The 14529-nt window shown below is 43.7% G+C and overlaps 1 protein-coding gene across 1 annotated transcript in view; it reads left to right on the top strand.

The window, feature by feature from the left end:
- Positions 1-12317, top strand: part of LOC130483616 (gamma-aminobutyric acid receptor subunit rho-2-like) — a 46102-nt gene extending 33785 nt beyond the window's left edge. Inside the window, exons 5-9 of the mRNA XM_056856427.1 lie at positions 636-718; positions 7516-7656; positions 8962-9114; positions 9864-10060; positions 12009-12317. Coding sequence (XP_056712405.1) covers positions 636-718; positions 7516-7656; positions 8962-9114; positions 9864-10060; positions 12009-12317 — 883 coding nt within the window. The remainder of the gene's footprint in view (positions 1-635; positions 719-7515; positions 7657-8961; positions 9115-9863; positions 10061-12008) is intronic.
- Positions 12318-14529: the final 2212 nt, after the last annotated feature.

Genomic DNA, 14529 nt, shown 5'->3' with positions numbered 1-14529 from the left:
GTGGTTCCACCTGGAAATGGAAAATATTTCCTCCGTATGATACCGATTGTTAAAAAAAAGCCAAATTTTTCATGTTAACTGACACAGGAAGATGTAGCTGATCTATTAGCCTTTCATCTCATCCTCACCAATTAATTAAGGAAGGGCAAATTTTTATCTGCGATTGATGTTTTAGTGCAGGGGTCCCCAAACTTTTTCAGCCTGTGGGCACCTTTGGAATTCTGATACAACATGGTGGGCGCATCCACAAAACGGCTGCCACAGGAGGTGGAGCCAGCCACAAAACGGCTGCTGCAGCTTACCTTCAGTCACACAGTGAAGATCCTTATGCTGTGCTGGCAGCTGCTGCCAAAGCAACATTTGGCACACAGCCAATCAAATCTCCAATGGCCAATCAGAAGCCTTGCTATATAAAAGTCCCACTTAGTCCCACCTACTTTCTAAAAACACTTGGTGGGCACCAGGAAAGGTATCGGCAGGCACCATGATGGCCACAGGCACCATGTTGGGGGACCCCCTGTTTTGACATATTAATCTATCAATTCCGTCATTTAAAGCTTATAGCCTATTGGTATTTGTGTTTACCTATGCCTGCCTATATATACCAGAACTGACTATTCTTTTGGCATTTCTAGGATCACAGTGACAGCAATGTGCAACATGGACTTTAGCCGGTTTCCACTAGATTCCCAGACCTGTTCTCTGGAGCTAGAAAGCTGTATGTAGAATTCACATTTCTATCTGCAACTCTTTCTTATACGACTGTTGAATTACTCATTATTTTGGTTGAATTTATGGGAAATGTATGTGTGAACAAAGCCATCCCATCCATGGTATTTGCCAATAATCGTAGCATAAGAATTACAGTAGTATTTTAGAATTTTAGGATTTAAACTAACATGAAGCATCAGAGGACAGAAGCCTGGATAATGTTTATGTTTCAAGAAACAAACTTATAATACTTTAATAAAATATCTCCGTCTTGTTTTTCAGTTTTTTAAAAAATTCTTCCAAAGTGGCTCACAATAAAATCAGTGTCAAAGTACAGAATATAATTTAAAAATTACCAAGTAACAAACAAAACTAATCATTAAAGTAAACAGAGAGCAAGCAATAAAAGCCCTCGACATTAGAATCTGAAAATGAGCATCAATACAACAGCAGAAATCCAAGACTAATAATTACAATTGTAATCAACAATGTATAATTATTGTATAATAATTACAATAACTATAACAATCCCAAACCCACACTAATAAAGATAAACCAAAGAATGATCTTCCTAAATATTGTAAGGTGTACAAGAAGCTTCTAAGGAAGGGGTGTCAAACATAAGGCCCGCGGGCCGAATCTGGCCCCTTGGGAGCTCTTATCCAGCCCACGAGCCAGCTGAGGCAGCCACCCCCCACACTCTCAATCTGGGCTGGTGAGGCATGGCCCAGCCCGACCAAGTGACATTTATGTCACATCCGGGCCCGTACCAATTGATTTTGACACCCCTGCTCTAGGGGGCCGAGTTTCTGCTTTGCATGTCTTTTAGTTTTGGCCCTGTAGGGATCCTATGTGTAAGTGGGTTGCTGAGGTAGCTGATTAAGAGGCTGACAAAGAGATGGCCAAGCAGAACGAGAGACCGTCAGAGAGCTTAATGAAAACCCTTCTTAAGTTAAGCAAAAGCTGATATGTCCTGTTGTTCACAATACTGCACTAAAAGACGAAAGGGGAGGTGCCAGATACACCGTGTATATATAAAAAAAAAAATCCATCATCTCATTTCCATCCCTGAGAAGGCCCTGTCATATGTAGACCCTTGGGAAAGCTCTGATGATAGAGGCCCATGGAGCAGGACCTCTCCAGGCATGCTAGACTCATTTTGAGCAGGTGGCTCTTCAGAGAGTTCCACAGCATTTAGGACTCTTACAGTGCCATCAGTAGGTCTACTCAGAATCCTATTCAGGTCTACTCAGTGGGACTTACTCCCATGGAAGTGTTCTTAGGATTGCCCTTTTTAAGGTCAACCCTGGAACTTTGAACTGAGCAAAGGCAGACCCAAGTAGAGTCTGTTGCCATACTGCAGTTCTGATTTCACCAGGACTAATGTAACTAGTCAGCTCAGACTTCTCTAGAAAGGATTTATTAGTGTACGGTCTTTTATGCATGGGCTGTTTCTGTTGGATATGCTGCTCGCTTGATGCACAGTATTTGCAGTCAGATTCTCAAATTACTCTGCACAGGGGTCTAAAACTGACCAACACTCGCTGAGAACTTGACCAGATAAGTCATTTGTGAGTATTTCAGCATTCTTGCTTGTTGCAAACAACAACAAAAAACCCTGTTCTATCAGACTCAGATCTGAAACTGACCAAAACTCTCGATGACACTGACCAATAAGCAGCCTCATAGTATTCCAGCTTCGAGGGGAGGGATTGGATAAGGGAGAAAGACAAATGGGAAGGAGAAGCGAGAATGGGCATGGGGAGAAAACTCCCGAATTGACAAGTATGCACAGGACCAGCTTTCGATTTGGGATCGAGGCAGACATTAAACTCGGGGTAAAACAGCATCCACAAAATGCGGGGAAAATGCGAGAGGAGAGCGAGGCAACTTCTAAAAGCCAGCAAATACATGCATAATGAAAACAAAGCCCCGAAGTACTCGGGGCTTGATGGCGACGGAAACAACCCATGCATAAAAGGTCTAAAGCATTCCTGGCCACAGCCACCATCTATCTGGTACCAAAGTGGGGTCCAGAACTATTTCAAACTGTAAACCTGAGTCTCCAGGGGTGGTATACCAAATCCCAGACAGGCTGAATATCACACCCTGAGACAACTGAAACTCAAGTAATGGCATCTCCATATTAAAGTTTCTGTTTGTTTGCCCTCCTTCAACCTATCACTGTCTCCAGGTATTTGTTTATCAAGTTATTGCCTCCCTAAGATCTGAGGAGAATGGCAGGTAGTGCTGGGTATCTTCGGGACATGTAACACTAACAGGATGTTAGGGGGAGATGTTTGGATGCTGCCAATGTGTATTTCGCCTCCTCATGTCTTCCTAACTAATGTGCAGCTGAAAAACATGTGACATAATGACATTGTATCTGCCCCATTTTATTGGTTGCCACTTGCAATGACATAACATCATGTTTGTTTTTCCAGCTACATGTTGCAGGGGAGATATTGAGAAATGCAGCTCAGCGATACCCATGAATCTTCCATAATGTGCAGTTTAGGGCTGTCAAAAAAAAAATTCGGTACAGTTCGGATTCGGCCGAATTTGGCCCTTGTGGGTTCGGTACGTGCTGAAGTCCGAACTCCCCCACTTCAGATCCGTTCAATTCGGCGGGAATTCAAAGTTCGGAAACAAATTCGGCCGAATAAAGCCATTAAAAACACAACCGCGCCTTTCCGCGGCTCTGGGGGGGGGCATTTTTGGGCTTAGAGGTCCCAAACCTTTGGCAGAGCTTCAAAGGACGTTTATTGAAAGACTCCCCAAGTTTTGTAAAGATTGGGTCGGGGGGGCTGAGATATGGGCCCTGAAAGGGGTCCCCCCCACCCTTAATGTTGTGCATCTCTCAGCAGAGCTTGCCGCCCACGCACAAAGCTCCCAGCCCAACAACAGCAGAGAAATTAGCAAAGCAACTGCAAACACAACCTTGTTAAACAACACCTTTGCAACACACAACTGAAACCTCCCCCCTCAAACCAGGGAGCGAGAGACTCGAGGGGGAACACACACCCCAGGCAGAACCGACGAAAGCCCCCTTTGGCTTCCCCCCCACCCACAGAAACTGCTCCCTCCCCACACACACACAGACTCTGCTTTCCCCCACACACACACACATACACAGGAGAAAAATTATAGATTAAAGCCCCCAAAGGGGTCTTACTGTGGCTGTCTTCTGTTCCATCAGGACGGGCTGTAATCCAAGATGATTCCAATTAGGCACGGAACATTTTGCTCTGGAGAGATGCACACAGGATCGGATCGGCTGCCCCATTTATCCCAATAGGGGAAAGGGGAAAGCCCATATCTTGGGACCCCCTGACCCAATGTTCACAAAACTTGGGGGGTTCCTTAAGAAGCTTAATCTAAAGTTCCAGTGAAAGTTTTGTGTCTGCACCCCCAAAAATGCGCCCCCTGCAGCCATGGAAAGAGAAAAGGGGGGAGGCGATATTTCTGCCCCCACTGAACCCATCTTTACAAAACTTGGGTAGTATCTTAAGAATAATTCACTGAAGCTATGATAAAAGTTTGGGGGCTATATTCCCAAAAAAGCGCCCCCTGCAGCCACATAAATGGAAAAGGGGGGAGGGAAAAGGGGGAGAGCCCATATTTCGAGACCCCCTGACCCAATGTTTACAAAACTTGGGGGGTATCTTAAGAACACTGGTCTGAAACTCCGCTCAAAGTTTGGGATTTGTACCCCCAAAAATGCGCCCCCTGCAGCCATGGAAAGAAAAAGGGGGGGAGCCCATATCTCGGGACCCCCTGACCCAATGTTTACATAACTTGGGGGGTACCTTAAGAAGCTTCATCTGAAGTTCCAGTGAAAGTTTTGTGTATGCACCCCAAAAAATGCGCCCCCTGCAGCCACAGAAAGGAGCTAATGTGCACAAGCACCCCACACACACACACGAGGATTTCGCTCTCTCTCTCTCCCTGGCTGGGCCGCACATCAGCTGATTCCTCCAGTACTCAATCCTGACTGATTGGCCAGAAGAAGACCCAGCTTGCCCACCGATTGGCCGGGGGAGGAGAATGCTGCTTACTGACAGTTATGCTGCTTACTGACAGCCGAATTGGCCGAATTTATTCGCGAACTCGCTGAATTCGGCCCCCCCGGTTGCCCGCCAGTTTTGAGTTCGGATCCGTCCGAACAGAAAAGCAACGAATCAGGGGAAATTCGGTTGATTTTCAGTTCGGACCGAACCGAATTGACAGCCCTAGTGCAGTTTGGCCTTTATATGAACAATACCTGCATGGTGCTTTCTGCTGAGCTCTTCACATTTTTGCCAACTTCACCTGTCTGTCCCTATTTATGCCCTTACATTTCAGCCCTGTCTACACCCTTCAACACTTCCCTCCCATTTTTGGTCTGTAGGAACATCTCACAGTGCAACATATTAGACCAGAAGGTAATTATTGCCCAGAAGATAATTAATACCCAATGCAACCAAGAGCGCACAACTCTCCTTAACTACCATTTACACAGTGAAAGCCCTTAGCAACGGATAGGTTTATAAGTATGGACAAAGGAGAATACTGTAAAGGGTCAAATGTTCTGTTTCCCCTCTGATCAGGGCATCCCTGTGCTGATGGTGAGGAAGAGGTATGTATTAGGGAAGTTATGCCTCAGCCATGGGCTCTAGAAGAGCCTCTTATTTGCTTTGTCTTCCATAAATCCTCTGAGCAGACCTGCTAATCCATGGTCCAGCTGACATGCAGAATCTTGGTTGTGCTAAAATCGGCTGCATCTGCTTGTTGGCGCTGACCCTCCATGCACTTGGCTACAGCAACCTTTAATCCACTACCACCCACGAAGTACGCAACATTATAATTTGATGTCATGAAGCTCTAAGTAAAAAAATTAGGACAGACAACAGCACTCCAAACAAGGCAACTTTATTAATATAGGCCTACTTAGAATAAATGAAGACACAGGAAAAATAAGCTCTTAGTAATACTTTGAGCCTGCCTGGCACATTTTATAGAAGCTGTTTCTCCCTTGCTAGATGTTTTATGCTTTGGGGTTTATGCAGTTTTATGCTATGTGTTTTTATTGGCTGGGGTTTTAATGGTTCGATGTTGTTTTTTATGGTTTTATCTTGCCTTATTTTGTGAGCTGCCTTGAGCAAGTCTCTGCAGCATATACTTAAGTTGATAGTCTTTGTTATAATAGTGCCCTCTTTTGTGTTTTCTTTCTAGAAACACATCACACATATTTAGCTCTATAGTTGGATGAGTATTATTTTTGTTGGTCTTTGCTCTGTGGGGGGGCATTCTTGTTTGATTCTTACTTGACGTGTACCTTTTTTAATGTCCTGGAGAAGAAATCTAGAATCTGAGATTTTATGGTCAGCGCAAGGTGATTAGTATAAAATTGTTAGCTGTCAGAAACCATTGCATAGACTGAATGCTAACCCCTCTATGGTTACGCAGGGCAGAATTCTGAATATACCATACCCAGACAGGACCTGTCCTTGCTCTTCTGGCTCTATTGATTCATTAGCTCATGCCCTCTTGGAATGCCGCTTTTATGAGGAACTTCGATCACATTATATCTCTCCCCTTTTAACATATAAATCTAATGCCTCTATGTCTGACATAATGGCTTTTTTATTAAGTGACAGGGATCCCAAGGCTACATTGTCAGTGGCAAGATTTATTTCAGTCCTTATATCCCTCAAACATTAGATTTATGCTGCTCAAGATCAATGGATCAAGGAGCTTCTAAGGGATAAAAGGAAGGAAGGAAAGGAAAGAAACCAATGCAAGAGGAGAAAGGGGCTGCTTAAAATCTTGAATGCCCCCAAAAGTTCTGAATGCCCCCCAAGATTTGTTGAATGAGAACCAAACTACATATTTATGTGAGTCTGCCATGAGAACTCACAGCCATATTGCAACTAGGATTTCCCAGTAGAAACTCCATTTAAAGAAAGGGGGGGAAATCAGGACCATGGCTCAGGGGAAGGAAGGGCTTGTGCCTTCCTCCCTATACCAGTTTCCCAAGCTGATATGGCACCAGAGGGTATTATTTGCCCCATTAGGGGGCTGCATTGTGTACATGAAGCCCCACAGTTGGGCAAATACCCCCCATCACTGTTTTGGCTTGGGAAGACAGCACGTGGAGGCAGGAACCCCTCCTCCTGCACCGTTTTCCCAAGCCAAAATCCAAAGTAGGCCCCTGCAGCTCTTTTAAATGGAATTCCCACTGAGAACTCTTGGCTGCAATATGGCTGTGAGTCCCTGTAGTGGCCCTGTAGTGATGTGTAGTTTGGCCCGGGGTGCATGTTGCTGGTATACGCTACACGGGAAGATCCTATTTAATTTGCTTTCTGTTATTGGTACCAATAATGCCGTATTTCAACAATTTTGGGTATATATCATATAAATCTATTATAAACATACATCAGTATAACTATTATGGCTTCCCTCAAAGAATCCTGGGATGAGGGTGCTGAGAGGGCATGCCCTTATATGGACACCAATGATTCCGAAAATTTCCCGCCCTGGAGAGAGGGAACATATATGCTACCTGTTTTAGTGTGAAGTGTAAAAGGTCAGGTGTTCATGTCAGGAAACCTCCTCCCACCCAGGTATTTGCTTGTATTCCTGAGTACTACCCAATTTGGTTATGTGTTCTTAAGTGTTAGTATAATATTTCATTGGTATTGAATAAATAATCACAGTTTCCCACAATCTCACATTTTCTTCAGTGTTAGTTCTTCATCTGTCAGTTTCACTGTTTTGGTATTGAACTGTACAGCCTTACATTCTGCCATCCTCCTTCCCTAGATGCCTACACAGATGAAGATCTGATGCTCTACTGGAAAAACGGGAATGAATCTCTGAAAACAGATGAGAAGATTTCCTTATCCCAGTTCCTGATACAAAAATTTCATACAACCTCTAGACTCGCTTTCTACAGTAGCACAGGTATCCGGGTTTCGTTCTAATTTTTCTTTGCATCCTTGTCACTTTGCTGACCCAAACCCACGCCTGTGCTTAGTGAAATGCCAATAGAACTGTACTAGATCTTTTTCTGCCCCTCTTTCTCGATGTGAGAATGAATTAATTCTCTCACACATAACTCTAGTAAGCATATTTCAGTTACTCTCGCAGCCATTTTTAAATCAAACACACCTTCTAGCCAATAAAGTTTTCACATTTGCATTATAAAGAAATGCAACCCCCCCAAAAAAACAAGTTTTTAATCTACCCCATATGAAAAGGCTGTACTTCAATGATGGATGCAGAGAATTGGAGCCAATGGCTTGACTGTTCAGCCTTGCCCTAATCAGTTCCCATCCCACATGGCTTTTGTCCATGCATGTCCTAATATATCTGGTGTTTCTTTTACAGTCGTCACACGTGACTCCGCCTTCTTTCCCCCAGCAGTTGAGCTGACAGAATAAAATCTAGACCTTGCTGAATGTTATCTGATATCCAAAAATTAAAAATATGATTTCTCCAGGCACATGGAAGCAGCGTATATATACAAATGACTCACAGTTCATAAAAAGTAGCATTTTTAATGGTAGTTAATATGGACTCCCAGGCCATTTATGCTTGGTAATTAGCAGCGCGTTCCAGGCTGAATTGCCCGGCATATCTTCGTGAGTTTTTCACGCTGAACCATCATTCAGGAAGCGATTGCGAAGCCGGCGCATACCTGCTTCACATTTCTTAAGAGCCTCTTTAACGCGACCTTTTGTGTTTGCTCTGCTCCCGGCATGAAGATTCCCCTCAAGGAACCATGCAAAATAACAGCGGTGCGTTAGCTATGCACACAGCGGTTGCTAACGGCTATGCAAACAGGAACAAAGGAGCAGGCAAGTGGGGGGATGGAATTTCTCCTTTTGCATCAGGACCGTAATAGGCATTTTAAAGGTCGCATTTTAAAAAAGAGCTTTGAGTGAGCATCAAAATTGACCCTGCATAAATGGCCCCAGAGATCCTTTGAGCTCACTGTGTAGCAAGTCACGGTTAACCTCAGTTCCCATATATAAAATAAGGATAAAAGTGTTTTGTGAAGGCTAGTGAAACATAATATTGGCAATGCTTCCTCATCTGATTCTCTCGTCTTCATTTTTAAATGTCTTTCTTCCAATGCCACCCCTCTCCCTTTTCTGGCCTTACTCTTGTCCCTATGTATATGTCTCACTTGATTCTTGCTTATGTCTCCATAAGGTTTACCTCTCACTTTTATTGCTGTTATTAAATACTTTTCTCTTCCAACAGGTTGGTACAATCGCCTCTACATTAGCTTCACTTTACGTCGTCATATCTTCTTCTTCTTGCTCCAAACTTATTTTCCTGCCACTCTTATGGTTATGCTGTCCTGGGTGTCCTTCTGGATAGACCGCAGAGCTGTGCCTGCCAGAGTTTCCTTGGGTAAGAATGGTTATTCTTCTTGAAATTGTGAAGCAACAACCATTTAAAAAGGCTTTTTCTTGCTGTCAAGTCATATCTGACTTATGATGACCCCTGGAGGGTTTTCAAAGTAAGAGACGTTCAGAAGAGGTTTGTTATTGCCAGCATCCGTGTCACGACCCTGGAATTCCTTGGAGGTCTCCCATCCAAATACTTGCCAGGGCCAACCCTGCTTAGCTTCTGAGATGTGATGAGATCAGGCTAGCCTGGGCTATCCAGGTCAGCCGTTACTCTAAGTAAATTTTCACACACACACACACACACACACACACAATTCATCCTGATGAATTATAGACCATTCCTCTCGCTTCATGGCTAATTATGGCATTCTGCAGCCTGAAATGAGAAGAGATTCAGGAAGAGGAGCAAATAACTTTGAAACTAAATCATGTTTTATAATGGACACTTACTGATCAGTATTTGATTTGTAAAATAGAAGAAGTGGGTCTTGTGTTCAGTTGCAAGTCATGTCCATTCATCTGAAAGCCTTCCCTTGATATGTGTGTCATTTGCTTGAGCTAGTTAATGATAAGGGAAAAGGCATTCTGCACATGCTCAAAGGGAATCTAACTTTCATTTTACTTCCTATGTACCGCACTGAGTGATGGCTTTGAAAACAGGTGTTTCTTCTATTAGCCCAGGTGCAAATTAGGCCTCATACATGTCATGTATTGATGCATGTATTAAATCCTTGTGTGTGGCCTTTACAGGAATAACCACGGTGCTGACCATGTCTACCATCATCACGGGTGTCAACGCCTCCATGCCTCGGGTCTCCTACATCAAAGCTGTGGACATCTACCTCTATGTCAGTTTTCTGTTTGTCTTCCTCTCAGTCATAGAGTACGCGGCAGTGAACTACCTGACCACAGTGCAAGAGCGAAGGCAGCGGAAGCTGCGAGAGAAGGTGAGAGACACTTTGAATATATTAGAGGTTTGTGAACGTGAGGGAGAAAACTCCAGTGCCCATGTGTGTGTTTATATGAATAATTTTTGTCTAGACACCTCAAAGCCCTGAGACCAAAAAGCAGGAACAGATCATAGGGGAAATAACAGAGGAAAGGAAATTAAGGTCAGAACTGGGAAAACCTGAAGCCTAGGATTTTGGCAGGAACAATATAGGGAGGGTAAGGAGGAAAATTCAGTATGGTACTTTCCTATGTTTGCCTCAATGCCCTTAGTTATTGCTAAGGAATAATTGTGAATAGGGTTGCCAGGTCCCTCTTTGCCACTAGCGGGAGGTTTTTGGGGTGGAGCCTGAAGAGAGCGGGGTTTGAGGAGAGGAGGGTCTTCAATGCCCTTGAGTCCAATTGCCAAAACGGCCATTTTCTCCAGGGGAACTGATCTCTATTGGCTGGAGATCAGTTGCAATAGCAGGAGATCTCCAGCTAGTACCTGGAGGTCGGCAATCCTAATTGTGAAGCCCCCACCACAGTAAGATATATGTTTTAAAACTGTATCTCACACACATACACCCAAATCAAGCAAGTCAGAGCCAAACACAGAAGCAGGCTTCTGCATACATAACCAATTCAGATGGACAGCTGGATCTGCACAGAAAACTTCACTGGGGCCCCAGTGAACTGTCTTGATGCAGAGAGTAAAGGAAACTGCAGATAAAGAGTCCTACAATAAAATGAGGTGCTGATGCAAGGTTAACAAAAGTTGCAAAAAAAAAAAAACCCTCCAGTCTCATGCTATGTATTTATTTAGAATATTTATACACCTGAGCAATTCACCAATCTACAAATACCCTTCGCCCTACTAGCAGGATATTCCCTCTTTGCCAGGGCTCAGACTGCCCCAGAACCTCTCTGGAATAGTTGTTTTACAGCCTCACTGGAGAGCCAGGAGGGTAGAAGCCCCTTCTGTTCCCCACAAGTTTGGGGAGGCCATAAAATATACCTTAGACAGAAGGGACCCTGACAATAGGCCTTGCTGAGAAGGAACAAGATGTCAACAGGAACATGTGGGGAGCGGCAGTCCTTCTAGTAGAGGCTAGATTGGTGGCAATCTGGGAAAGGGCCTTCTCCATCATGGCCCCGAAACTCTGGAGCTCCCTCTCTAGGAAGATTCATCTGTCTCCTCTATCAGTGTCTTTCGCCAGCAGGTGAAAACTTTTTTGTTTTGTCTGGCATACCCCCAGTAACAGATTTTGGCTATCCTTCTAGTATTGTTTGTTTATGTGTTTTAATTGAATTTTATATTTTAATTGTTTAAATGTTTTTATTCACAGTGGGTAGCCATGTTAGTCTGTCTGCAGTAGTAGAAAAGAGCAAGAGTCCAGTAGCACCTTAAAGACTAACAAAAATATTTTCTGGCAGGGTATGAGCTTTCGTGAGCCACAGCTCACTTCTTCAGGTATCTGAAGAAGTGAACTGTGGCTCACGAAAGCTCATACCCTGCCAGAAAATATTTTTGTTAGTCTTTAAGGTGCTACTGGACTCTTGCGCTTTTCTACTAAATGTTTTTATGTTTGCTGTCTTGTGGGCCCTGATTTAAATAAAGAAATAAGTATGTGGGCCCACGGTCGTGAAGGGCTTTACAGTGAGCACTGTCACCTTGAATTACACATAAAAACGAATAAGCAGCCAGTAAAGGCACCATAGAATAGAAGTATCAGAAACCCACTGGCTAGCCCCTGGGCTGCTGCATTTTGCACCAGCTGAAGTCTCTAGCTAGTCTTCAAGGACGGAGCACATTGGTGTTATCTAGCCTCAAGGTTACTGAAGCATGGATTAGCATAGCCAGATAGGGCATCTGCAAATAGGGAGCCTAAGTAAACAAAGCAGTAGAAAAACATGATCTTCCAGTAATTTTTCCCTGTCCCTTTTATTGTATTTCCTCTTCTCCAGTTTCCATGTACATGTGGAATATCTTCTACAAAATCTGTGCTGCTGGACGGTACCTACAGTGACTCAGATGTCAGCAGCCTAGAAAAATATGCAAGAGGCCAGATAGTGACTGAAGAGGATAAGCAAGACAAGATGGTGATCCATTTGACCATGAATAATGAGTCTAATGCATCAAGGAAGAAAGGGCTCAAGGGATATGTGAACTTCCATATCATCCAGAACACCCATGTTATTGATAACTACTCAAGGTTAATATTCCCGGGCACCTATATATTTTTTAACTTGATATATTGGTCTGTCTTCTGCTGAATATACGGAAGCAGTTATTTACAAGAGAGAGAGAAGTGATAAATCTGTTCCTCCTGTTGCACCTTTGGAACAAGAAAGCACTGCACCTCACAAACTTGTATTGGATACCATTCATTTGTGCCAGTTAATTACTATTTGCAATTATTTCTTAATTCATGTCAGTCTCATTTTTCATACTTGAAACGATAACCTGTTGACATCGGCGCTGCAATAGATCCTACGATTGCCAAGTCAACACTTCAACAATAAGAGATGAAGAAGAGGAGATCTGATCTGCTATGTGAATTTAATTGGTACTGTAGAAATAATGAAAAGTTCTTCTGTTTCATGGGAAAAGTATTCATTTGGAACATCCTCGCCTACAGAACAGATGGCACTTATAAACAGGCCCATTCTGTGGGGAACTGTTCTTAAGAAAAGAGAGAAAGGATTAAATTTCAAAGTCACAAATCCTCTTTCCTATTTATGCATGTGTATCGAACTCACTCTGGTGTTGAGGAGACAGTAGTGTGCTTTTTTTGAAAGAGAACATCTATGGCAAATTCCATGTGAATAAGAAAAAGGTATCAGAAGTGGGGAAGAGAAGCAATTGGGAGGTGCACAAGGAGGAGAGAGACAAAAGCATTCCCCATCCTAACAGCTTCTCCACTCCCAAGTGCTCCCTCCCAAAGCAGCTTTTCTTTGTAATAAAAAGGCCAATGGGGGTACATTGCATGCATTTACAGATAAGTGTTAGCTAGGCCTTTCGTAGAAAATAGGTTTATGACTGACTTAATATTAATTTTGTAATATATAAAGAGCCCCTTGGTGCAGAGTGATAAGCTGCGGTACTGCAGTCCAAGCTCTGCTCATGACCTGAGTTCGATCCCAACGGAAGTTGGTTTCAGGTAGCCGGCTCAAGGTTGGCTCAGCCTTCCATCCTTCCAAGGTCGGTAAAATGAGTACACAGCTTGCTGGGGGTAAAGGGAAGATGACTGGGGAAGGCATTGGCAAACCACCACATAAACAAAGTCTGCCTAGGAAACGTCGGGATATGGCGTTACCCCATGGGTCAGGAATGACCTGGTGCTTGCACAGGGGACCTTTACCTTTTTAATATATAAAGTCTCCAAAGCAGAGATCTTTGTGCACAGAAGGCAGCAGGATTTCAAGGGAGCAAATGGATGCAGTCACATTATCCTACTACCTCCTTGAGAGGTGGTTGTGGCTGTTAGAACTGACGCTAGTGGCGTGAGACTCCTGTTCACTCACCCTTGGGTGCTGGATGTGATTGTTTCCTCCTCTTTTGCCTACATGTTGGATTTTATACAGCAGGACAATCCATAGGTAGAAATCAATTTTTATAGATGAATTACCAGAATCTTTTTTTGACTGAAGGGAAGGAGGACTGGGTGATTTGTGTGTACCTTTGGGCACATCACTGAACCTCTTCTGTGCCTCAGTTTCCCCATCTATAAAATGGGGGTGATGAACTAGACTACCTCACAGGTGTTTTGTGAGGCTTGCTTGAATAAGGAACGTTTGGTTAAGTATTTTTTTCCATTCTTGGCTGCAAGGCCTCTCTATATACAGAATGTTATTTTTTATAGTTCATACACGTCATATAACTAAGCTAAGTTGTCCACTGCAAATTAGTAATTCAACACTAACAATAAAGAGCCAGCGGACAAGCTGGTTTCATCTTCACACACAATTATGGGATGGGGTGGCCAACCTGCAGGTGGGGTCTGGAGATGTCTTAGAGTTACAGCTGATCTCCAGATTACAGAGATCAGCTCCTCTGGAGAAAATGGCTGCTTTGGAGGGTGGCCTCTATGGCATTATACCTTGCTGAGGTCCCTCCCCTCTCCAAATCCTGCCCTCCCTAGGCTCCACCCCCAAATCTCCAGGAACTTCCCAACCTGGAGTTGGCATCGCTGTTTTGGGATTGTGGAGGTTATGGGGCCACGGTCACCTTTGGTTTATCTCCATCAAAACCAATGGATTTACCCTAGAGGTAAATGTTTTTCAAAATCTCTTTAAGTAAATGGTGTACATACAGGACAATATCTTCTGCTCTGTAAATAAATACTTTGCCTTCATCTTGCTAATTATTTTTATTGACTGTCCCCCTTAATTTACCCAGTGGCAGTAGTTCAGATTCTGTTCTACAGACATTATCTCTTAAATCAGGGGTGGGGAACCTCAGGCCCGGGGGCCGTATGCGGCCCCC

This window comes from Euleptes europaea, chromosome 10 (assembly GCF_029931775.1).
Source record: "Euleptes europaea isolate rEulEur1 chromosome 10, rEulEur1.hap1, whole genome shotgun sequence".
In the NCBI taxonomy this organism is placed as follows: Eukaryota; Metazoa; Chordata; class Lepidosauria; order Squamata; family Sphaerodactylidae; genus Euleptes; species Euleptes europaea.
The sequence above is the reverse complement of the archived record's forward strand: the minus strand, read 5'-3'. Positions and strand labels throughout refer to the sequence as shown.